Source organism: Macaca nemestrina, chromosome 4 (assembly GCF_043159975.1).
Source record: "Macaca nemestrina isolate mMacNem1 chromosome 4, mMacNem.hap1, whole genome shotgun sequence".
Lineage (NCBI taxonomy): Eukaryota > Metazoa > Chordata > Mammalia > Primates > Cercopithecidae > Macaca > Macaca nemestrina.
The window spans coordinates 42,223,673-42,247,123 of record NC_092128.1 but is presented as its reverse complement, the minus strand read 5'-3'; the positions used below and the strand labels follow the sequence as shown (position 1 = coordinate 42,247,123).

Genomic DNA, 23,451 nt, shown 5'->3' with positions numbered 1-23,451 from the left:
TTTTCTATCCATTCATTGTTTGGAACTGTGTATATCACACCAAAATCCAAATCCAAAGTGAAAAACATAGTCAAACACAGGTGTTGTGGGGTACACAGAAACAAGCAAACCTAGATTTTCTTGGGGAGAAAGGATGTGATGACTTCCCAGGATGCTTTAAATTTCTTTCTTGTTTTTGGCTGACCTCACTCTAGGAAGAGAAAATAAATTATATTGGTTATTTTATTTCCAAATAAAAGCAAAAGAATTATAACTTATAAAATAGCTTAAAATGTAAGTAAAAAATATAAAATAATATGACTTAAAATATAAAAGGGTATTATCTCAAATGTTGATTAAAACAATAGTTAGATGACTGGAATAAAATTTTGACTTTAAAATGTAGAAACTGTAATAGCTACTGTTTAGTAAGCTCATAGTAGGTACCTAACATGACCCCAGGAGCTTCTTCTCATTCTTATTAATCTTTATTAAGGCCAGGATAATAATATATGCATGGCAGGTCTGAATGCTTCAATTTTAAATGCTTCTCAAATTATTCATCTTTTTGATGTTTTAGATCCAGGAAACCTTTGGATGCCTCCCCACAATTTATTAAATTTTTTCAATGTGTTAATCATTTTCTTTACAATTTTTATAGAAATTATTTTAAGTGTGATTTGGCACGACCTGTAGCAGAAATTTTAATCATTTCATTCATCTTTTTACCACCATTGTTTATCTGAGACATAATGATTTTTCTGACTTCAGTGACACCTGGAATGAAACCAGTACTCTATGGTTTCAAGTAGTTTTTGTCTAAATGATTTTATTTTAGAATTTATGTTTTGCCAGAGTGAAATGAGCAATTCAGATGTAATAGGGAGTGACTGTACAGTAATGAGTTTCATTTCTAGCTAGCTATTTTTATCCAAGGAATTGGTATTCTCTAAAATGACAATTGTAAAAAATGACTAAAATTATTTTTGAAGCATTTTTATTTAGACTTGATATACCAGGGTTCCACTAGAGAAACAGAATCAGTAGGCTATGCACACATACACTGAGACAAAGAGAGAGAGAGAGAGAGAGAGAGAGAGAGAGAGAGAGAGAGAGAGGAAGAAAAGCAATGAGCTCGCTTCCAGGATTTTGGGGGCTGGCTAGCCAAGTCTGAAATGGGTAGGGCGGGCCATTAATCAGGAAGGGCAGGCTGGAACTCTTGTGTCTAAGCTGAAGCGGCTGTCTGCAGGTCAAGTTTCTTTATCAGAGAAGCCTCAGCTCTGCTGTTAAGGCCTTCGAATGGATTGAACCAGGCCCACCCAGATTATCTAGGATAATCTTTACTTAAAGTCAATGGATTGTGTATTTTAATCACATCTACCAAATACCTTCACAGCAATACTTAGTGTTTGATTTAATAGCTAGGGGCTGTAGTCTACCCAAGTTGACACACAAAATCTCACCATCACACTTGATATCTGAACTAGTTGAATGCTCATATAGAAACACCCACTTCATTAATAGGTAGTCATAATTTATCCATGAGAAAAACCATGTATTGTCTATGACTGCTTTCATGCTACAACAGCTGACTACTTAATGCTGGTACTAGTTTGGGCTATACACAGTTTGCACGTTACTAAAAGTAAAAATCTACCTTAGAAATACTAATATTTACCAGAGTTGAGAATATTGAAAAGAAGGTATGCTAGGCTACATTTAGGACTTTTATAAAGTTTTGAGGAATGGCAGCATCACTGGGATACTGATGACTTCCCAAATGATGAAATGGGGCAAACAGTCATTTAACGCTTTGCTTCTTAAGCGGGGCTCATAACTCCCCTGAAATATATTCTTATTTAGTAGAAAATAGTAGAAAATACCAGAGAAGCATTGCTTTTATTCAAGGTAAACCAGGGGTCAGCAAACTCCTTTCTGTAAAGAGCCAGTTAGTAAATATTTTCAGCTTTGCAGGCTGTACAGTTTGTTACACTATTTAACTCAGTTGTTGTAGCATGAAAGCAGTCATAGACAATACATGAACTAACAAGCATGGCTGTGTTTATAAAATGTATTTACTAACACAGGCAGTGGGCTGGATTTTGCCTGCAGGCTGCATGTTCCTATCCCTGATGTAGACAGGTCTGGTGTGTTGGTTTAATAGTCGCTCTGCTTGTAATACCATACATATCTAGTGACAGGATGTATTTCAGCACAGTTTAGGAACTGGTCAACTATTGAACACCTTCCATTTTTCTGCTATTTTATTTTATTTCATTTTATTTTATGTTGAGGTGGAGTTTCGTTCTTGTCACTCAGGCTGGAGTGCAATGGCATGATCTTGGCTCACTGTAGCCTCCACCTCCCAGTTTCAGGCAATTCTCTTGCTTCAGCTTCTGCAGTAGCAAGGATTACAGGCACCCACAACCACACCTGGCTAATTTACACACACACACACACATATATATATTTATTTTTATTTTTATTTTGGAGACAGAGTTTCGCTTTTGTCACCCAGGCTGAAGTACAGTGAGTGTCACAATCTTGGCTCACTGCAACCTCTGCCTCTCTGGTTCAAGTGATTCTCCTGCCTCAGCTTCCCGAGTAACTGGGATTACAGGAGTCTGCCACCATGCCCGGCTAATTTTTTGTATTTTTAGTAGGGATGAGGTTTCACCATGTTGGCCAGGCTGGTCTCAAAACTCCTGACCTCTGGTAATCTACCTGCCTCAGCCTCCTAAAGTGCTGGGATTACAGCTGTGAACCACTGCACCTGGCCACATGTCTCTGCTATTTTAATAAGAACATGGAATAGAATAAGTACAGGAATGGGGTCGTGTTCAATCTATCAGGGGATTAAAGCTATTATTTATAAAATTATTAGCACACAATATAGAGTTATGATATATTTTTATATATGATTGTATAACATATGACTTGTCTATTAAATATATGTAATGAAGCATATTCTCTCAATTCTCAAGAAAGAAAAAAAAAAGTAAGCATTCATGTTTGTTTTGTGGCTCAGCACAGAAGCTAGGCCAGGTGCAGAGATTTCCTTGTGAGCATATGGAGGCAGCGCCGTAAGGCAAGCTGGTGGTTGCCAACTTCCTGGCTTTGGTTCCGTCTCCCATCTTCTCCTTATTAACAAATGACAATAATCAGAGAAAAAGGAAGCTGAAGAATTATTTGAGCATATATGTAGACGACATAGGCATTTGGTAGACTATCATAGACATCCAAATACTTGGGTTTGAGATTCTAAATTTGGTAGCAAAAATGCTACTTTTTACTCTAACACTATGTAGTCAATAGTTCAGGCACAGGCTAAGAAACCAGCAGATTTTCCAATTCTTAGAAAAATGACCTAGGGAATAGCACTTACCATCTTTAGGTATTAGCTTCTTCATCTGTTTTAGTCATGCCTTATGTCAGTGATCTTTAAGCTGGAGCAGATCAATTCCCATGTATTAGAAAGATGACTCAGGTGGCAGTGTAGAGTTTGGGCTAGATTGAGTGCTGAGAGATGGCATCTAGGAGACAGGTTGGGGGGATATGATCATCCAGGTAAGAGAAAGGAAGATTGGACCACTGAGGTCAGCACAGATGGAAAGAAATGAACCTACTGGAAACACCTGTGAACACATGCTTGGGTACATGCTTTATGTGAACCCAGGGTGAGTAATGCTGTGGGATCCTTCCAGTGTAAGAAGCCCTTAGAACAATGGTTGGGAACTCAGGCTTCAGCACTGGTTGTACCTGAATTCATATCCTGGGTCTGCCACTGTCTATCTGCGTGACTTTGGACAAGTGACTTAAGTGATTTAATCTTCACTTTCTTATCTCTAGACACAGGCAGGATAATAACACAAAGTTGTGAAAATTTACTAAGACACAATGTAAAGCATTTAGCCCATTGCTGGTTGTTTTATGAAGATTCTATGAGTGTTTGCTACCATTATTATTATTATTATTATTATTATCATTATTATTATTTGTGGGAGGAAGTAAAGTTCAAGTACCAATAATAATTTTCAACCATTACAAATTGTGATTATATGAAAGTTTTAAAAATTTCTCAGGAACCAGGGAGCATTCTATTTTTTATTCTAATCTGAGAATAAAATTATATTTTATGTTTTTACTTTTCTCAAAAGTGGTAGGAGCAAATTGATTTTAGGTTGTCATTTTTTCTGTTTCCAGGTTTTTAGAACAGTAGATACCTGTTCCCTATAATTTGGTATGTGTATCTGTGTAATGCTTAAGTCAGTCCTGGTGGTTGTTCCTAAGAAAAGGAAAATAAGAGGCAAATACATATTGATTCTGCACCAAAAAAAAGAAGACAAGAAGGGGGAAAAACATCAAAAGTCACTAGTGCTCTGTGACAGAAGAGAAAAAGGTTATGTTTCACACTGCACTGAGGTAGACTTTATGTTAAAAACATACTCACCAATACTCTGCAAGTCGACTTTTTTTTGAATATTTCTTTTCATCAGCTAGGTTCTTATTTTATTTTCTCTGCAGCTGTTGGTCTGTCTCATGTTACATTCCCATCATTTCTGTATCTGGTTTTGCCTGTGATGAAACTGAGAAATGTCTCATTTTAATGGTTTCTGTGTTTTGTGTCTGTCCGTTTTCCAGTTTTAGGGAGACATTTAAACCAGTAGTCATGTCATCTCATGTAATGACATGTCTCTCTGCTTATTCTCCCTTCTGTTAGCAAACAATATTTATGGTTAGTGTCTGTGTGTATGTGTGCGATGACTATTTGCTATGCAGTTGCCTCGAGCACTGTGAAGCTCCGCATATTCAATGGAGTGGTTTCTTTTTGTTTTTCTGCATGCTATCAAGTACTCTCAAAGTATTCCTTCTGCTTTTTGCATCAAAGATAGCTGGAGGATAGAAAGGGACATTCTAGTAAATTCTACTTTCTAGCAAATTGTATATAGAAGTTTTTCTTCCAGTAATGTTTTCCTCTCGATTTTTATGTAGAAAGCGTTTTGTTAAAATTCTGGAAATGAAACTCAGGAAATTAAAAGAAAAGGGAAAAATTGCATCAATTATGACAGATAAGAGGTTAACGTACTAAGAACTTTTATAAATTAGTGACGTTCCAATAGAAAAAAAGGCAAACAACACGAACCAGTAATTAAATTAAATTAAACAATTAATTAAAGCATTAAAAACTAGAGAAAATAGACAGAATTTTAAGCCTAGCTAGTAATCAAAGAAATAACCAAACTTCCCTCTCCCCTCCCCTCCCCCTCCTCCCCTCCCCTTCCCTCCTCTCCCTTCCCTCCCCCTTCCTTCTCTTCCCTCCCCCTCCCTTCCCCCTCCCTACCTCCTCCCTACCCCTTCTTTTCTTTTCCTTTCTTTTTTCTTTTCTTTCTTGAGCAGGGGCAGGGAGGAATGGTTTCTTTCTTTCTTTCTTTTTAATTTTCTGCATTTTAAAAAATGTTTTGGGAAAATAACTTTGAAAAGCAAAAGCAATCTCCATCCATTTTGGGGATACAGGTTTGTTTGTTTCTATGGTAACGTGATGGTTGGCCTTCCAGTGGTAATACTCATTGTAATACACCTGGACCAGAGGTAACTTCTGAATTCGTGGCACAGGATTTCTTGGTGTGAGGCTGACTGACTCATTCAAACCTAGGACTGTAGCTTCATTAACCTTGAGTTTTAACCAATTACTGATCCACCTCAAGAAACATTGTCTAGGTTCTAAGGATCTAGGCATTAGACAATTGCTAATTAAAAACATGAAATTTCTTTCTTTTTCCTTCTGCATTACAGATGAATAGATTATTCACCATGAGGAATGACCATTTTGGACACTATTTGAGATAATAAGAATAGATTTTTAAGAGGGGGAAATGCCATTTGCAGGGGCTAGGAGCATTTTTATTAGGGATGAATTTAGCTTAAGATTTGTGTGGTAATAAAAAGCACCTGGAATTTAGATGCATCTTTTAATAGATTTAAAAAAAAAAAAACTGTCATGCCAATATTTGAAAATATCAGTGCTCCAGTTTCCATTGACTGTTACCTGTAGACATTATTTAAAGCTAGGTGCATTTGTGATTAACCGGAGTTCACAGCCCAGGACCTAAGGAGATAATTGTAGGTACTTTCTGGAATAATAACTGGTCCTTAGGTACAAATGCAAAGCCAAATGTAGTTACTAGAATTGAAAATAATAAAGCCAAGGGTTTATTTTGGACAACCACGCAGTTGGGAGCAGCTGAATACTAAAATAGTGGCCTGTGTGGTGGTTTCCCCTGTGGCTTCTTATCTCTGTGGGTTACTACACCCTCACCCAGAGGAAGGCAGCCTTCTTAATGCAGCTTGCAGCAGGCCTTCTTCTGTGGGGCAGCTTTTCCTCAAAAGAGAAGTACATTAGTCATTGAACTGTTAGAGAATATAATGAAAAGAAAAACCCAACTTAGGATCAGATTTGATTTTTACTACCCCATGGCCTGTAGCTGTTCCTCTGACCCAAAATATTATCTTCCTTTGAGGCAAACTATTTAGTATTCAGTTAGTAGAGGGTTTAAAAACAAAGCAAGTAAATTAATAGAAAGTGTAAAAATCAGAATAAATAGATTAGAAAATAGCTTTATTTTTGTTTTGTCATGTAATCTCGGCTGATAAAACAGGAATATACATATGTGTAGTTGTCAGGTTCAAAATCATGCCAGTTAAAGTTCTCTGTGTTTTAATTTTTCTTAAAGGCATATATAAAAAAGAATCTCAGAGAAAGGAGACACATTCATAATGACTAACCATACATATATCTTTAAAAGTTTGGTGTAAGAATGAACCAGTATTATACTTCATAGAAGGGCTGATTGTTCTTGCAGGAGAAAAAAGATTTGAGTTTTATTCATAATTTACTTAATAACTCATTCAATGCCATTTATATCTTTAACTTAAGTCACACTTAATGATAAATGCTCTTCTCTTTACTGCCAGACTGCCTGTAGAAATAGCTGAGCTGGCTGCCTTAATTTCCTTACTATTCACTGTCTTTAATCACTTGAAATTTGACTTTGGCCCCACTTCACCAACATGCCCAGACTCTCACCCTTTGTGTCACATTGGGAAAGCCACATCCTGTTGAATTTAACTGTGCAACATCTGATATGCCCAACTCCCCTCTCCAGTGGTATTATAGGCGCTCCCCTCTGAAATAATTCCTGAAGCTGTACATTTTACACACTCTACCCCATTGCTACCAGATGCATCCATCTTTGTCACATCTCTGGTTATGAATGGTGAGGATCTTCTCTCTGCCTGCTATATAAAGTCTACTTTTCTTGGCTTTACGTTTGAGCCAACATTCTCTCCTACTGCTTCTCATCTGCCCTGTTTTCCAACCCAGTTCCTTCATGTATGCTGTGATATCTACCTACAGTCCATACTTTCTCCTTTCCTTTTTAATCTCACATTCAAAGCTTATCCTTCTTTCCAAGCCCAGAAGGAAGGACATCCCATTCATTAACCTTCTCTAACCCTCCTAGCTGGAAGTAATGTTTACTTCCTCTAGATTTTATCTGTACTTCTCTTCCGAGATGTTTCATATTCTGTGTTATTTGTGTAGCCATCTCATTTTCCCTTCTCAAGGGTAGGGTCATTCTCATTATCATGTTATTTTCTGTCCCCAGTGTCTAGTTCAGTGTATGATACCTTTTATAAGCTAAATATATTTTAGATATTAATAAATGTAAAGCATATATGAAAGATGTTTTAGAAGATAGATGGTTATTCCATTATACTTGTTAACATTCTTCTTACATTTCTTGGTTATTTCCATGCATTTTAGATTTAACAATTGTCTGTTCAATCAGCTGATTATTGTGAGTATTTTGAACCCTTTTATTAGGTTCCAGCACATTAAGTAACGAATTGCTGTATTCAGCTTTATAGCATGTAATCTTCTGAAATCTTACTATTAAAGTTTCTGTAATATTTTTCAGTGTAACTTCCAGTTATAGGAAGAGTAAATGAGAAGCTAGTGAACAAATTCCCCTGAAGATAATGGAAAAATCCTAGCACATTTTGCATGACTGATGCTGTGAAGAGCCTTTTGGAGTACTCCAGTGTGAACACAAGAACAAATGGGATTGTCCTTTTATACCACTCACTCCAGCCACCCCATAAGAGCATGTATTATAGCTCCCTACAGTGACACTGCACCTTGTGAGAACTCAGCGATCCAATCATTTCAACTCCCCAGAGCACCAAGTGCTAAGTAAGAAAGAAAAGGCCAGTACATATAGCACATACAGATGAGCATAAAATAATTACCAAGGGAAGGCCTTACCTTTGGCTCTCAAACACAGCTGTTATTTTACATAGTTCCAATGCACATCTTTTAGGGCTATACTTAGCAGCCTTCTCAAGGAAACTTTCCTTTATGCACATTCTGTCACTGACTCCCTCCAGCCCACAGCTGAGTTAAGAGTACTAGCTCTATATTTTCAGCAACACCAGAATTATAATTGCCTGCCAATTTGTCTCTATGTCTGCTTCTCCCACAAAACCCAGAGCTCCTTGAGGATAAGAACTATGTATGTATCATGTATCTTTGTATCACCAGTGTTTTACATAGTGCCTGGCCACACATTGAATATGAATATCTATTGAATGACCAAAGCTGGTCATGTGCCTTTGAAATCACAACAGATTTTTGAGTAGCACATTAAGGTGAAAAAGCAGTTTGAAGCAGGTACACAACAACAAATAATAGTTCATATCTGATAGGTGTCAGGTGACAAAAATAACATGAAGAAGACATTAAAAAAACAAAACAAAACAAAACAAAACCCTGTCCTGGATTACTTACTTTTGGAGGGCAATAACCTAGAGTACTTCAATGGCTTTTTTTTTTTTTTTTTGAGATGGAATCTTGCTCTGTTGCCCAGGCTGCAGTACAATGGCATGATCTTGGCTCACTGCAACCTCTGCCTCTTGGGTTCAAGTGATTCTCCTGCCTCAGCCTCCTGAGTAGCTGGGACTACAGGCACCCACCACCACGCCCAGCTAGTTTTTGTATTTTTAGTAGAGATGGGGTTTCACCATATTGGCCAGGCTGGTCCTGAACTCCTGACCTTGTGATCCGCCCACCTCGACTTCCCAAAGTGCTGGGATTACAGGCATGAGCCACCGCACCCGGCCTCAACAGTTTTTTAAAAAACTTTCTTGCATGCTAATACAGTACTGTAGTTTACATTCATTTTGATGACTTAGAGTTACCAAACAAAGATTAAAATATGTTCCAGCCATACTTTTTAAGGGTGAAGTCAAGTATGTAATGCATTTTGGAAAGATTCTGTTGGGAAATTGCTTTAAAAAGTGTCTTTGGTTTAATAGGATAAAACCTTAACTATCCCACATGGCTAATTTCAGAGGGTTCTTCATAGCCATGGTCTTGCTGTATGAGGATAATATAAGTATATCTGGGACCATCTTGATTTATTAATGTGTAGTAGTCATTGAGTCTCCCTAATATGGACTTCAGACTGTACAGGTAGTCTAGGGATAGAAACACACACACACACACACACACACACACACACGCACATGAGTGGCAAGGTCCCAGCCACCAAAGACTTACAGTTTTGTCAGATTTATATTTTCTTAAGAAGGTTATTATCAGAAGTCCTGGGAAATGCTTGTTATAACTTTCCTATCTAGAACTCTGCCCCTGATAGTCATTCAGCATTTATCAAACACGGAGTACTCTGTGGACCAGGCTGTGGCTGGGTGTTCTGTGTTGGCTGCTAGAGGATTGAGACATAGTGTGTGTGCTTGTAAGAGGTTCCCAGAGCCTGGAACACCTTGTCTTACCTAAGTTTCTATTTCTCTTCAGCATAACTAGGGGGAAGGTTTGCTTTGTGTACAAATAGACATTTATTTTTTCTTCCTGGTATTAAATAGTTTATGAGAAACAGACAAACTCATAAAATAGTCTTCAACCATAAATGAAAGCATATTTTAAATAATTAAAAATATAATAAGACTTATTTAGGTCTTTCCCCTGTTCTTGACCAGGGTGGAGATCTTCATTATCAAGGTTCCTCTAATTAAAAGGGAACAGATAGTCTGAGATCTTGCTCCACTTGTCCTTGAGGGTTATTAAGGTTTGTGTGTGACTGGGTGTTGGATGGTCCTTCATGATATCAGGGAAGGCTGACAGATGGCCTCCCTCCAGCAAGGGAGAAGGTGCCATGAAGACTGAACGCTGCATTGTTCCCACCAATACAGTTTGCTCCAGTATAGTTTCCCAGATCACAGCTGAGAAAAGAATGTGCTCAGCTCCACTCCTCAGCAGAGCCAGATTACCAGTACGGCAGAAACGGTGTACCTGTAAAGTTGCCATGGCAACATCAAGAGTGGAGGGAAGAGTAGACAGAATGATTTATGAGGGTTTCTTGCTGTAGGAATGGGTCTAAAAATATACCTCCACGTCTTTTCCTCAAGAATAAATGACACAGGATTTATCAAGGGGATTGTGATGCATAAAAACTCGAGACCTTATCAGAGCCCAAGGAGACCAGTGCCAAGGACAAGGAGAGGGGCAGCGAAGCAACAAGTGAGGAAAAGAAGTGCTCGTGCTGTGCTTTTAATCCTTGATTGAACTGCTGCTCTGCCTTGATGTAAAACTGATTTTTAAAAAACATGCAAATATTGTATGTTTAAAATATGACTAGAAAAAAGCCACTTACTGGGTGAAATGAAGATATTTTATTTCCATGTTAAAAAAAACACCTCCTCTCAGCATCTACTTTAGTATTAGCACATTTGCAGAGACAGTTACATGCCAGCATGTGAAATAGCATGTCATGGTAGCAGAGGGAGAAGTTGTATTTTATTTATGAACAATTGGGAAAGAAGCGCTCGGGGCACATAGAGTTGGATTATCTTAGCACCCTTTCTCGGCGTTCTGCGGTTAGCCAGCATTATCAGATGTCAATGTTGATTTTTATTTTCATGAGTTATTATGTTGGTGATGGTATCAGTTTTATATTGCTGCATAACAAATTTCCATAAATACAGCCGCTTAATACACACTTCTTATCTCTCAATTTCTGTGTCAGGAGTCCAGGCATGGCTTAGATGGGTCTTTTGCTCTGGGCCTCACAAGGCTATAATCAAGGTGGTGACCAGGCTGCTGTTTCAATTGCAGGTTCGGTCAGGGGAGAATCTGCTTCCAGGTTCGCTCAGGCTGTTGACAGTAATCATTGCTGTAGCACTGAGGGCTTGAGTTTCTGACTGGCTGTTGTAGAGGCTGCCTGCGGTCCACAGGGTCACTTACTTCATTAAGCCAGTAAGGAGGATGTCTCTGTCTGCCACCAACATAGAATCTTATATACAGCTGTTTGTTAGAAGCAAGTCCCGTACTCCATGTCCCACCCACATTCCAGGAAAAGGGGTCACATAAAGTTATGAATAACCAGGGCTGCCTGTAGTTCCAGGTACTCGGGAGGCTGAGGCAGGAGAATGGTGTGAACCCGGGAGGTGGAGCTTGCAGTGAGCAGAGATCACACCACTGCACTCCACAGTGGGCGACAGAGCGAGACTCTGTCAAAAAAAAAAAAAAAAGTTATGAATACCAGCAGAACAGGGTTCGTTGGAGTCACTTTAGCGTTTGTCTGTCACAGGGTCATTCTGAGAAAAAGTTCTTTCATTTTAAAAGCTGTGCAATTTAGAAATCTGTTTGAAATTAGCAGGAGTGTAAACTAAGCCATTAGAGCTTCCATTTTTCATTCCCTTGTCCTTTGGTAAATGAGGAAGGGCAGAAGTAAAGTTGCAGCCTTACTTAATAGAAGCTGACAGGAAGGAAGAGAGAAGTTAGTAAGGTTGAAAGAACAATAAAATGAGAGAAGAGAATATTCTCTATTATCACATGGAAAAACAAAAATACAAATGATGTATTAAACTATTCCATTGTTTTCCCTACCTCACTTTGGAGGTCTGAGAAAACAGTCTGAGGTGAAGTCGCTGCTAGACTAACTTGTCTCGTAATGTACTTTCTATAGAAAAGCACATTTTCAGTAACTAACTGAGAAATGTTGCTTTGCATGAAATTGACAATTTCTTAATCCACCCTGATGCCCAGTCTTAGGGCCTGGAAGGTACTGTGGCCTTAAATATTCATCCCTTACAATGAAAACATTACTAACCAGCATGCTTAGGTTATGGTTTAGGCTTTAACATGGCCTAGGTCATAAGCCATAAGAAGACTTGAAGAAAAGGAATAAACAGGATCACAGGTGGTTCCCATATGGCCTGTGGCTCAATTGATTGTTCCCATGGTATCTGGTAAGGCAGTAATCAGAGATTTAGGAGCACATGTAAGACTTTAGGGACATTTCTTTGCCTTCTAAAATGGCTGCTTTCAAAATCACCCTCAGGTTTAGTACTACCCCAAGCAACTGGAATCCAGATAAAAGTACCCTTCTATCAAATGATTTCTTCATTGTTTTGTAGGACATACATATTTCACATAAGGACTGATCACAATGTGGATGTTTTGCTTCCTGGGCTATACACTGTAGCACAGTGCTTGGCACATAGAAGATGCTCAGTTAATGCTAATATGACAGCTACTCCTACCATTTACACATTCAGCTCAGTCTCCCCTGCGCATTCTACAGCTATAGTAATATAAGATGCCAAATCAGGCTGGGCATAGTAGCTCATGCCTGTAATCCCAGCACTTTGGGAGGCCGAGGCTGGTGGATCACGTGAGGTTAGGAGTTTGAGACTAGCGTGGTTAACATAGTGAAACCTGCATCTCTACTAAAACTTCAAAATTAGCTGGGTGTGGTGGCACATGCCTGCAATCCCAACTACTTGGGAGGCTGATGCAAGGGAATCACTTGAACCCGGAAGGCGGAGGTTGTATTGAGCCAAGATTACACCACTGTACTCCAGCCTGGGCAGCAGAGTGAGACTCCATCTCAAAAAATAAAAAAAAAAAAAAAAACAAAGAAGAAAAACAGCCATCATAATACATATTATTTGATGAGGTCTGCTGTATTAGGCATTTTATCTGCAGTATTATATTTAGCTCTTGTGCCAACTATGCAAGATAGGTATTACTTTTTAAATTTTATACACAATGAAACAATCTCAAATGTGCATGAATACTTTTTGTAAAGAGATTTTCACCCACATTGATTTACCAAGAAAGTAAGTAAACCAAAGCCCCCTATTCTTTATCTTTTAAGTTGGGCTGCATTGTCCATCCCGGCACTGCATAAACTTGTTAGAGAGAAGTCCTCCAAAAATCATTTTGGTAATTTTGGAGAAGACCAAACAGCTGTCCTAATTTTTAGAAGTACTATTTGGATTCATGTTAATTTGTCTCATCATAATGGAAACTGAGACTAGACATTCACTACTAGTCAATCAGTATTCCATGTATTTGTATACAGGCACTTTAGATAGAATTTCACATATCTAATTCCCCACCGGTGCCTCAACTGCTCTTCACTTTCCTTCCCTGGGCATTCACCCTCAGGCCCCAGGGCTGCAGTACTCTGCATGGAATGGCCTATGGCTCTACCCATCACTGTTCCCTAGTCTCTGCAGCCATCAGTAACTTTACCTGGTTAACTTTCTATTCAGCCTACAGGTCTCAGATGAGATGCTTTTTCTTGGCAGAAATTTTTCTTGATCTTCCTTTCCTTTTGGTGCCCTGTCCCTTATAATTTCCTCATGTGTCCTTTCCCATTTGCTTATCCGATTACTTGCTTGTGTCACCCACTGGATTGTGAGCCTCTTGTGGTCAGGGGCAGTGCTCTGTAAGCTGCTGTGTCCCCAGAATCTGGCCCAGGGTAGGCACTCAGCGACTATAGACTGATGTTAAGAGAAAATGCACATTTCATCTCAGCCTCAGAGCAGTTCTGGGAAACAGATAGGAAACCAAAGCTCTGCAAGAGCTCTCAGGGCCATCGTGACACAGTTGTTGGTCTCATGTTTGGCGACTGGGTCTCCTATTCCTGGTCTCTTTCCTAGGCATAATGCTTTTATATAAAGTCCCTTCTGTTGTTTTTTTGTTTGTTTTCTTTTTTCAGCCTAAATAATTTAGTTTCTCTAAACTTTTCTCCCAGGGACTCTTTTTTAACCCTTTGAATTATTGCTGATTGTTATCTTATAACTTTTATTTTTTTTCCATTTTGCATGTCACATTTTCGCAAAGCATTAAAAGGAATATGGCACAAAGCACACCCATATTTTTGGATGCTGTGGACTTCATCATGCTGCTTATTCAGTTCTATCTAGTCAGTACCTCCAAGGCATTCATGCTGCCTTACCTCATTCATTCGAAGGCTTCCCTGTGCAAGGTGGAATATACGTAAGGAGGCAAACACACAGGGTTATACGCCTGCTGTGCTTTACAGAGGCCTCTTCCAGGAGTGTAATACAGGGGTTGCTCATACTCTGAAGAAAATAGTGGCAGGTTGTTACTCTCCTGAGAACCAGAACGTGGCTGGCTCCTTACAGATGTGGCTTCATAGGGGCATGCCATGTGATTCCTGAGTGAGCCTTCTGGTATTAATTCCCTGCTCACTGGGGTGATTCTTCACTTCCCACAGTTGAACCTGCTGTATTATCCTGTTACCTATGCTTTTCTGTGATCCATAGAGGTAATTTAATTTTCAGTGCATGTACCTACCCCGCCTACTTAGTTTCTTCTCAGTGCCACACTTAATTCCTTCACATTTACTGATTAATTAAATGAGAAGACTGTTCCAGGTGAAGGTGCAGCATCTTCAGAACTCTACGTGGTGCATTCTCTGAGGCTGCCCTTCAATAAGTGATGTAATATTCTTCGAGCAGTGTGACCTGTTAGAGGTGCCCAGTCAGGTCAGATGAAAAGCCCTCTGATTTATTGAAATAGTGCATTAGTAAAGTATTATAGTTCATTTTCACAAAGCTAGATTAGTTGTTACATGTTGGTTTTTAACATTTGTTTTGCCTAGCCCCAGCAAATATGGAGGTGACCCTGATGTATCTATAGAATATCAGGAATATCTGGCTGGGCGCTGTAACTCACACTTGTAATCCCAACACTTTGGGAGGCCGAGGTGGGTGGATCACCTGAGGTCAGGAGTTTGAGACCAGCCTGGCCAACATGGTGAACCCCCGTTTCTACTAAAAATACAAAAATTAGCCAGGTTTGGTGGCTGGTGCTTGCAATCTCAGCTACTCGGGAGGCTGATGCAGGAGAATCACTTGAACCGGGGAGGTGGAGGTTGCAGTGAGCCAAGATCGTGCCACTCCACTCCAGCCTGGGCAACAGAGCGAGATTCTGCCTCAAAAAAAAAAAAAAAAGAATATCGGGAATATCCATTTTGTGTCTCAAAGCACATACCTCACAGTTTTCTGGTCCAATTTTTAGGCACTTTATCAGGCCCTCATATGTTTTCAAAAATAATTGCTAATGACTTTGATGAAACTAGGCAAGATATTTCTTGGTTTCAGGGCAGTTTGGGGTTTGCAGCCTTCCTAATGTAATAGAAGAATTTTTAACTAGATTCTCCCCCTTCTCAGGGTGGCTTCCTGCCTTTCCATTCTAGTGCTTCACACACAAATGACAAGCTCACAGGGGACTTATCTAGAAAAGGCAGAGATAAAAATAAGTGCAACGTTAAAAAAAAAATCTGTCTTATAGTATCATTTAGAGCTTCCTCTCCTTTTCTAATGAAAGGCTACTATAGTTTCCTTTTGTCCTTTTTTGCTGAAGGCTTTTCAGTAATATTCCCGTGTGTCCCCCATGGTGCTAAAAGCATGAGCTTGGGGGCAGGCTGACTGGCATTCAGGTCTTTGCCCAGCCTCCAGCCGCAAGACAAGGCGAATAATATAGATCTCATGGTGCTGAAATGAAAATTAACTTCTCTAATCTGTGGAAATGCTTTGTTATAATCCTTAAACACATAGATAAATACATAGGTTGAAATGGCAAGTACCAAGTGTTGATATTATGTCCAGAATTGCCACATGCCATGTCTGCATGATTTTAGCCAGATGCTTAATAAGGTTGTAAATGAATAGGTTATTAAATGGGCATCTCCCACTGTCTGGGTGTTTGTTTCTGCTTCTCTATTTTCTGTTTGTGTCTCCATTTATTTTAATGCCTACCATTATGTCTCTCAACTCTGCCACCTTCCTATACATGGATATACCAGAGAAATAAACTTTAATTATTAATTATTATTGGTATATAATCGTAATTAAATAAAAACAAATGAATGGAATCTTTATCTTTATCTCCTTTAAGAAAACTCAAAAATTTTTTTTCACTTATTGATTAAATCTTCAGTCGTTTGCCCCCAGTGGATCAGTGATTTTTCAGCAGAAAATCTTTCTTCTCCATTGCTTTATGCTTTTGTTGCTAGGCAGTTAACAGCAGGGCTACTAAAGCACTTCTAATTTAGCCAGATCTTTTCCTCTATTTTAGAAATGGATTTCAATGGCGTTCAGTTTGTTTGCAGAAACCTACTGAAAGGTATATATGGTACAGATATGAATGTTTATAATTACAGAATAACAAAGTGAATATTCTGCTGGCTTTTTCTTTTTTCTTTTTTTTTCTTGTGATGGAGTTTTGCTCTTGTTGCCCAGGCTGGAGTGCAATGGCGCGATCTTGGCTCACTGCAACCTCCGCCTCCCGGGTTCAAGCGATTCTCCTGCCTTAGCCTACCAAGTTGCTGGGATTACAGCACCCACCATGCCTGGCTAATGTTTTGTATTTTTAGTAGAGACGGAGTTTTGCCATGTTGGCTAGGCTGGTCTCAAACTCCTGACCTCAAGTGATCCACACACCTCTGCCTCACAAAGTGTTGGGATTACAGGCATGAGCCACCACACCCAGCCTCTGATGACTTTTAAAAAAATAACAGGGAATGTGGGGTCACTCATAGTGTGGAGGGAAATTTTGAGAATTTTAAGCACCTCTGAATCATATTGGCAGTTATAAGCTTTAGGGGTGTTTTGTGCACATTTGATATTTTTCCTTTTTAAAAATCTCCTTCCTTCCATGAACAAACTTTTGCATGGGAAATGACATATCACTTTATTTTGTTTTTTTTTTTTTGATGGCCAGGGAAAGCCTCCTCAACTCAACCGTACCTTCCTCCTCTTACCTCATAGCCCTCAGCTGATCACTACTTCTGTGCTGCCTTCTACCTTCCCGGAAGTTCCGGGTCCATTTAGTTCAAGTTGTAAATATTGACTGAACACATTGTGTTAGTCCAGTCTCTTGTGATTGCAAATGAGATACCACAGGTCAAACAGATTCATTTAAGAGTAGGTGCAGTGGGAGGTGAGCTTATTGAGAGGATGCTCAGGTAGCACGAAAGAATGCAACCAGTGTACCCCTCTACATCCATGTCTTTGTTGCTCAATCTCCTTCCCTCCCCAACCCTTGCATCTGCTTGGAAAGTCCCATGCTGTCTCCTTGGCATCTTGAGGCAGGTCCTTTCCTCTGTTTAGATTGTCCTCCTTTCCCTCCTTCCGTCCACTTTGGTCTGGTTAGCTTTTAATTATTCTTCAGGATTCAGCTGAGATGTGTCCGTCTCCTGGACTTCTTCCCTGCCATCCAGCCTGGGATGCATCCCTCTTATGTGTTTTCATAAAATCCTACGCCCAGGACCTATCTATGCACTTATGTAATAGTTGCTCATTTGCTTGTGCGTTTCAACTGCACTTGGTCTTCTAGAGGGTAGGAACTGTGTCTGATTCGTTCTTTCATTTTTTACCCATTGTCTCATTCATAAACAGAGAAAAATATTTGTTGAATGAGTGAACGTGGGATCTCTGTTCATTTTGGTATATTACTTTGCTTTCTGGGCTGAACTCAGGACAGATGCCAAAGCCTTTCCCTCTAATGACATCAAAGCCCTACTTCTAAAACCAGACTGGATGTGATTCCCTTCTACAAACAGATTCAGTAAAGAAATGTGACTGTTCCCACAAAAAGCCCAGTAAGTATGTGGTGGTTTTGATAATAATAAAAGTTTTGTGTAGTATCTAGATATAAATAACAATGACTTAAAATATATGTATAAAATACTTATAAGCGAACCCTAATCGGTGAGCAACCAGGTTAACTGGATGGTGGATATGAACAGAGTGGTGGGAATTGGTCAAGAAGGTGCCTGGGCTTTCTTAATAAACTTGGTTTCACTAAAAAAAAGAAAAGAAAAGAAGGTGCCTGGCAGTGAACATTCATTTTTAGAGGTTTATTTTTCATTTGTTTTCATTGACTCCATTTATTTTGATGACCAGTTTAAAAGCCTTTAAGTAAGTTGAAAAAAACCTTTTACTCATCATACAATGGCCAAAACCACAATTACTTTTGCACCAACAATTTGTCCTCCCTTATTAGGGGTAACCATAGTATAATAATCTTTAATAACTAATATATTAAATATAGCTATTTTCAATTTATTCTAAGGTTGAAATACTGCTTGTTGATGCATCAGGGACCCTGATGTGCAGGTCCCACAAAATGTGTAAGAGCACCTTCTCTTTTTTGGCTAAGAGGTTTGTAATCAACTTTGATTCAACTCTTCCGTGGTTATGAATCCATGAAAACCATTCTCAACAATTGTTTTGGGAGTTAGAAATTACAACTACTCTATTTTCTCGTATGTAGCTTTTTTCTTTCAGGATATGTTACTTGACACCTAATATTCTGAGCCTGTGTAATGGTGAATCATTTTAATGGGATCTCACTATGGTTCTAAGAATTCTCATCATCAGAAATGAATGATTTTAGCAGAAAGAAAAATGAAAGAGCTGTTTTTACTGACATACTCATACATTCCTTGTTCTTCTCCCTTTCTCTCTCTTTTCTTTTTCAGTGAGCATGTTTTTGAACACATTAACACCGAAGTTCTACGTGGCCCTAACAGGCACTTCCTCACTAATATCAGGGCTTATTTTGGTAAGTGGTGGAGTCTTTCTCATTTAAAACCTTGCTGATTAGTAATATGTGTATTAGTGTATGTACAATAAAAAAACTGGAAGAATATACACTAACAGGTTATAGTGATTATCTTGCTCATGTCTATATGTTGGGCAGTGGACTCATAGAAGCCTTTTACTACCCCATTATATTTCTGAAATATTTGAAAAAAATTTAAGCAATCGTATATTACTTTGTTGAAGGGGAAAAAAACAAATGTAAATGAAATAGAAAATAAAGGAAGACATAATTCTCTGTCAGATTTTACTATCTAAGATATTGTAAAATAAATGTAACTCAGTTCAACTAAAAATCATCAAAATGGGGCCAGGCGCAGTGGCTCACATCTGTAATCCCAGCACTTTGGGAGGCGAAGGCGGGCGGATCACTTGAGGTTAGGAGTTTGAGACCAGCCTGGCCAGCATGGTGAAACCCATCTCTACTAAAAATACACAAAAATTAGCCAGGTGTAGTGGCGCATACCTGTAATCCCAGCTACCCGGGGACTGAGGCAGGAAAATGGGTTGAATCTGGGAGGCAGAGATTGCAGTAGCCGAGATCACGCCATTGCACTCCAGCCTGGGTGACAGAGCAAGACTCTGTCTCAAAAATAAATAAATAAATAAAACCATCAAAATAGAATATTGTGCAAAATCAAGATCAATAGAAATATAGCTTTTTTAAAAAAATGTATTGACATGGATTGTGACAATTCTAAGGTTTTTCCCCCCTTCATCTTCTTTTCTTTCTAAATTTACATTTATTTATGCGTTGCTTCCTTTAAAAAAATCCCAAACGTTCCAAAAAGCAATATGATTATCATTTGTATGGCTCTATTACCTTATCTTTGTAACAGTTGCAGATGTGCTAAATCGTAACACCTGAAGTAGTTAGTTTTAGTGGCCTCAAATGGGGACCATCTAAACTCAATGGTACTACTCTAATAGAATTAAATGACCTTTAAGGCAAGAGGTTTTAGAAAAGCTTTTTTTCTCTGTACCCATATACTTGTGGTTAAATTATTATAGAAACAAGCATAAGAAAAATTTTACAGAGTTGATGTTAAGAAAAATGGATGACAGAAGAAAAACAGAAAAGCTTTAGAGAAGGGCGCAAACATGTGGAGCAAAGAGCATCAATGGACCTAGAATAATGGTGGATTTCAGAAGGTTGAGCTTGTAAGGAGCCACAGTAAAAAGGTGGGAGAAATGTATGCAGGAACGGAAACCTGCAAACAGAGGAGAGGGATGATGGCAGTGTGGGGAGGATCTTTTTGTGTGCAGAGGACATCCAGGTTCATCTTGCTTTGCTGTGTCATATGGATTGCTAAACTTGTGGCATGAGATGTTTAAAGTTGATGTTAAACGTCCTCCCACACATCTCCATTCCAAGTTGCAGGGTCCCACTCTTTTCCAGTTAATGCCCTCACTTTAACAGTAGACACCTGACGAGCCTGAGCATGTACCTTTCATTGCACATCAGCCACTCACATGATAAGAGCTTGTGTCTGATTTTCCACAATTTCCAGCTGTTTCTCTACAGGAGCTAAGACTCTCACTAAGGGCACTCTTAGAAGATTCGAGGCTCAGTATGTGCTTCTGGAGCCAGGAGTTAGAATCCCTGAGTTCATTGTTTTCTTTCATGACCTTGTCCAGTGAACTTAGGAGCAACCAACCAACTTCATTATATTCCTTGCTTCTCCACATATGGTCAAAGGTATTATGTGTAGAGTTGCTAAACTCTTTGCCTCTCAAGAGTGGTGAATCAGGAGTATCAAATGCATTTATTTTGCGTAACTCTCTAAACAATTCATGCCAAGGACGGTCAGTGTTCTCCACAGTATTAGAAGTAGAGTCCTTAGCGTTTTTGGATCTAATTATATTGAGCAGCCAACTCCAGAAACCCCAAAACCAACTAAAGAAATCTATCCTTAAAATTCTGTTTCTCTAGAAGTACTTCTGGTATGAAAAGTTTGTTTTGGATAACAGGAAATCCAAATAGAAAGCCCAATGCTGGCTGCAAAGACCAACCCAAGTTGAGGGGAAGCATATTAAACTTCCTCTTTAAAATTGGTTGAAATAAGGTATATGTGATAATTTATACCATGTCACCTCTTAAATACTAATCAGTTCACCTGTATGTGTCTCTGAAGTTTTCCCTGTTCTTTAGAGACATGGGAAAAATAAAGACCCTGTAGAAAGTGGCTCCATAAAGCTATAAAGCTGGTCACTAATTTATTCCATGTAAGGACTGTATTTTATTCTGAGATTGTGTCCTTCTTACTTTTTAACGTTACAATGTTCTTCTGAAATGATGGTGATAGTGTATGGTAGTGCTATTTTACTATTATTACTTTGCAAAGAAGAATATAGCAGCCCTACATTGGTCTTCACATTTGTCGGGGGGCGGGGCACGAACTCTTTGCTTCAGAGAACAACCTCAAAAATTTACTTCTACTTAACGTGTTGAGGAACAACATAAATTGTCCAAATGGGAAATAGTAAAAATATTTGAGTCTGACCTAGAGCAATGAATGGAGAAGAGAAAGGCTTTAGATAATCTCTTCAATCTAGGGGATTGAGGGCAGAGGAAAATAATCTGAGAGAGGATTTGGTGGAGGGAAGCCAGCAGAAACTGTTTTGCTAGAAAACCACAGAAAAAATTGTGGTAAGTGCTGAGGGTATGGGAATGAATCTCTCACTCCAAAGGTTTCTAACTTTATTAATTAAAAAAGATTTTCATTAGGAGGCAATATACTTACTATTTAGAGCTAAGTAAGAAACTATATTAATATATTGAGAATTACATGATATCTAGAGAGGACAAAGAGTAGACAGAAGATAATGAGAGAAAGTAATGAAAAGGGGAGATCAGTTTCAGTGAGACAGGTTATAGAAGAGAAAACTCTGAAAAAGGAAGAAGTCAAGTGAGCCCTGTTTGCAGACAACATGATTTTATATTTAGAAAAACCTAAAGCCTCCACCAAAAATGGTTAGAATTGATAAATGAATTCAATAACATTGCAGGATACAAAATCAGCATACAAAAATCAGTAACATATATGCTAACAGTGAACAATCTGAAAAAGAAATCAAGAAAGCAATCCCATTTACAATAGCTACAAAGAGCGTAAAATACCTAGGAATTAATTTAATAAAAAAAAGTGAAGGATGTATACAAGGAAGACTATTAAACCCTGATGGAAAAAAATTGAAGAGGACACACAAAAAATGGAAAGATATTTTTTGCTCATGGACTGGAAGAATTAATATCATCAAAATGACAATACTCTGCAAATAAATTTGCACATTTAATGCAATCCCTATCAAAATACCAATCACATTCTTTACAGAAATAGAAAAAAAAAATCTAAAATTTTTATGGAACCACAGAAGACCCTGAATAACCAGAGCAATCCTGAGCAAAAAGAACACAACTGGAGGCATCACACTACCTGACTTCAAAATATTTTACAAAGTTATAGTAACCAAATCAGCATGGTACTGGCATAAAAACAGACATGTAGCAATGGAACAGAATAGAGAGCCCAGACATAAATCCACACATTTACAGTCGACTCATTTTGGACAAAGGCACTGAGAACATATGTTGGAGAATGGACAGTCTCTTCAGTAAATGTGCTGGAAAAACTGAATAACCATATGTTTAAGAACGAAGCTGGAACTCTGTCTCTCACCATATGCAAAATCAAATAAAAATGAATTAAATACTTAAATCTAAGACCTGAAACCATGACACTTGTGAAAGAAAACATTGGGGAAATGCTCCAGGACGTTAGTCTGGGTAAAGATTTTTTGGGAAAGACCTCAAAGCACAGGCAGCCAGAGCAGAAATAGACAAATGGGATTATATCAAGCTAAAAAGCTCCTGCACAGCAAAGGAAACAATGAACTGAAGAGACAACTCATAGAATGGGAGAAAATATTTGCAAGCTATTCATCTGACAAGAGATTAATAACCAGAATATATAAGGAGCTCAAATAACTCAATAGCAAATCCCCAAATAATCTAATTATAAAATGGGCAAAGATCTGAATAAACATTTCTCAAAAGAAGACATGCAAATGGGCAACAGGTATATGAAAAAATGCTCAGTATCGCTAATCCTCAGAGAAATGCAGACCAAAACCACAATGACCTATCATCTCAATACAGTTAGAATGGCTTCAAGTGATTCTCTTGCCTCAGCCTCCAGAGTAGCTGGGACTACAGGCATGTGCCACCATGCCCAGCAAATTTTTGTAAGAAGACAGGGTATGGTAGGTGCAGTGGCTCACACTTGCAATCACAGCACTTTGGGAGGCAGAGGCAGGAGGATCACTTGAGGCCAGGAGTTCAAGACCAGCCTGGCTAACATGGTGAAACCCTGTCTCTACTAAAAATACAAAATTAGCCGGATGTGGTGGCACACGCCTGTAGTCCCAGCTGCTCAGGAGACTGAGGCAGCAGAATCACTTAAACCCAGGGGG

General features: G+C 38.7%; 1 protein-coding gene across 14 annotated transcripts in view; it reads left to right on the top strand.

Moving 5' to 3' along the window:
• The window catches only part of LOC105475562 (suppression of tumorigenicity 7), a 272,359-nt gene that overhangs the window by 120,470 nt on the left and 128,438 nt on the right, over positions 1-23,451 (top strand). For 11 of the 14 annotated variants that reach the window (XM_071094579.1, XM_011731020.3, XM_011731009.3 and 8 more), the window contains exon 2: positions 18,858-18,940. In XM_071094579.1, the coding sequence (XP_070950680.1) occupies positions 18,858-18,940 (83 nt within the window). Of the gene's footprint in view, positions 1-17,772; positions 17,976-18,857; positions 18,941-23,451 lie in introns of those variants that run through there. The other 3 variants (XM_071094580.1, XM_071094578.1, XM_011731003.3) reach the window with 1 other exon arrangement.